At 40.8% G+C, this 2,422-nt stretch overlaps 1 protein-coding gene across 1 annotated transcript in view; it reads right to left on the bottom strand.

The window, feature by feature from the left end:
• The window catches only part of FAM71F2 (family with sequence similarity 71 member F2), a 12,438-nt gene that overhangs the window by 4,451 nt on the left and 5,565 nt on the right, over positions 1 to 2,422 (bottom strand). Inside the window, 1 exon segment of the mRNA XM_023528896.1 lies at positions 1,191 to 1,309. Within this exon segment, the coding sequence (XP_023384664.1) occupies positions 1,191 to 1,309 (119 nt within the window).

Below are 2,422 nucleotides of genomic sequence, written 5' to 3'. Positions count from 1 at the left end.
TTCACCTGTATTTGCAGCTGCTCCCCAGTGCTAGCATCACCACTTCAGCTCCACCTCAGATCATCAGGCATTAAATTCTCACAGAAGCACTGGTCTCCTGGTTGGGGGCTACTGCCTTAGAGTGGAATCTGACAGCTAGTGGCCTAAGTGGCACAGACCCCTGCAGAAACAGGGCCTGAGAGGGTGGTGACCAAATGAAAGAAAGGTGTCAAGCATCACCAGAGTTGCAGTCAGAGGAGCCAGGTAGGGGACTTCAAAGAACCCAAGAAAGCTCCTAAGATGTAATGTCAGCTTTAAAATCAGGAAACAGAAGGAGAGGAGGAGTAATAACCCAGTCCCCACTATGAAGAGTCATCTTAACATGGGACCAGGCCGAGGGGAGGGAGGAGATGTGATCAGTTCAGAGTTTAGATCATTTTTAGCCACTGAACATTTTAATTTCAGAACTGAAGCTGCTTTGGCTATTTAAAGGGACCAAAGGACCTTTTATATTCTAAGAGGGAGTCCATGTGCTATGGGGCCTGCCCAGAGAACCAGATTTTACCTAGAGGCAAGAGGAAAATTTCCCCCACTGAAAAAATTATAAAAGGAAGACAAAAATAAATTTGCATCTGATGACACCCTACAAGTTGTACTTGCTGAACATATTGGCTGCACAGTCTTGCTTTAGGTGTCTATCACTTATTACAGGAACAGTCTAATACAATTACTTAGTAAATCAGGGAAATTTTGGAGCCAGCAGTGGTCTCCCCTCTGAGTTACCGTCTTCTCTATTTTACAGAAGAGACTGGCGAGGCAAAGAGAACTCGAGATTGTCTTACCCAAGGGATCCTTGTGAGCTGGAACTGGAGATGAGCCTTTATTAGCTTACCCTTCTTTGAATTCATTTACTCATCTTCCATATGCTCAGCAGAAGGAATGAGGGATGAGTAAATGAATTCAAAGAATTCATTTCCCATATTCCCTAGGAAAACATTAGGGCTTTCCTAGAATATTCAAATCAATCAGCCACAGACCTTGTTTTCAAGGACAGGTTTACAATAACATTGAGGGGAAAGTCACATGCATAACTGTCTAGAATAAAAAGTGTCACTGACCTCCCCCCCCCCCCCCCCCCCCCCCGCCACACACACACACACAGCTCTATGCTGCAGGAAGGGGTACTAGAGCTACCTGCACGGAGGACCCACCTTTCTGTTGTGAGCTGGGACCTCCTTGAGAAATCTGAGAAACTTCCGCTGGCCTGCTCAGCCGCCAACAGCATGAAGTTTTCGCTGGGCTGGGTGGATAACAGGAGGCTGCTTTCAGACTAGATGGAGAAATTTACAGTCAGATGACCAGGTCTGCTCCCTGATAGTTCTTGGTCTCTTCAGGCCAGAACCTTGAAGAAACTCACTTGAGTCTTCCAGCCTAGCCCTGGGAACCTGTTCCTTAAACACTAAGCCCCAGAATCATCAGACAAATGGGGCCCCTGGCAGGGCTCTCTCTGATGGGCTGCTGTGGCTACTCTTCCCAGAACACCACATCTGAACATTAAGAACCAGAGCAGCAGAACTGTAAAAGCTGACTTTCAAAATCAGTGATGGCGTACCTCAAGCACATAACTTAAATGAGAAGAGGAAAGAATTTTAGAGTCTGAAAGCTGAAGATTTTAGGCAAATCATATATCAAGAATTTCCTTCCTGTGCTTCTACCCTAAGTGGGTCCCGGGAAAGCCTTCTGTGTGTCAAAAGGGAAAAAAAAGAAAGCCTTAAATAAACTGATTGGGGAAAGTAAATCTTTGGGGGAAGTATTTACAAACACTTGTGATTAAAAGGTGAAAATCTTTATGTATATAAAAAGCTTTATTTTATAAATCAATATAAAAAAACACAAGGCTGCCAATAGAAAAATGACCGAAGAACACAACAGACAGTGCAAAAAGAAATAAAAATGTAACTGTTCAATCTCATTGAAAATCAGAGAGATGCCACTTTCAACCTATCATTATCAGAAAATTTATTTAAATTTATACCTCTCAATTGTGATAAGGGTACCGTGATATGGTTACATATTATTGGAGAGAGTATAACGTGGTATGAAATTTTCAGAAATAACCTAGCAATATGTAGCAAGAATCTTAGAAATGTTTATACTCTTTGAATTCTACTTCTAAAATTTTATTGAGAAAACAATCAAAACTGTGGACAGTACATATAAATGCTGGTTTTATTTAGCATTATTTACAATAATGAAAAGTCAGAAACAACTCTAAATGTTATGAGGGGAATGGGGAAGTAAATTTTAATTCGTTCATATAACTGAATAGCATAAAATTATCAAAATGATGTGTACAAAGAGCTTTTAAAAGAAATGGAAAAATGCTTATGATATAATCTAAACTGAAAAAAAGGAACATTCAGAAATGTGTATATATTTTATG

This window comes from Pteropus vampyrus, unplaced genomic scaffold (genome assembly GCF_000151845.1).
Source record: "Pteropus vampyrus isolate Shadow unplaced genomic scaffold, Pvam_2.0 Scaffold33, whole genome shotgun sequence".
Classification (NCBI taxonomy): domain Eukaryota; kingdom Metazoa; phylum Chordata; class Mammalia; order Chiroptera; family Pteropodidae; genus Pteropus; species Pteropus vampyrus.
Note: the sequence above shows the minus strand (reverse complement) of the source record. Positions and strands in the feature narration are given on the sequence as shown.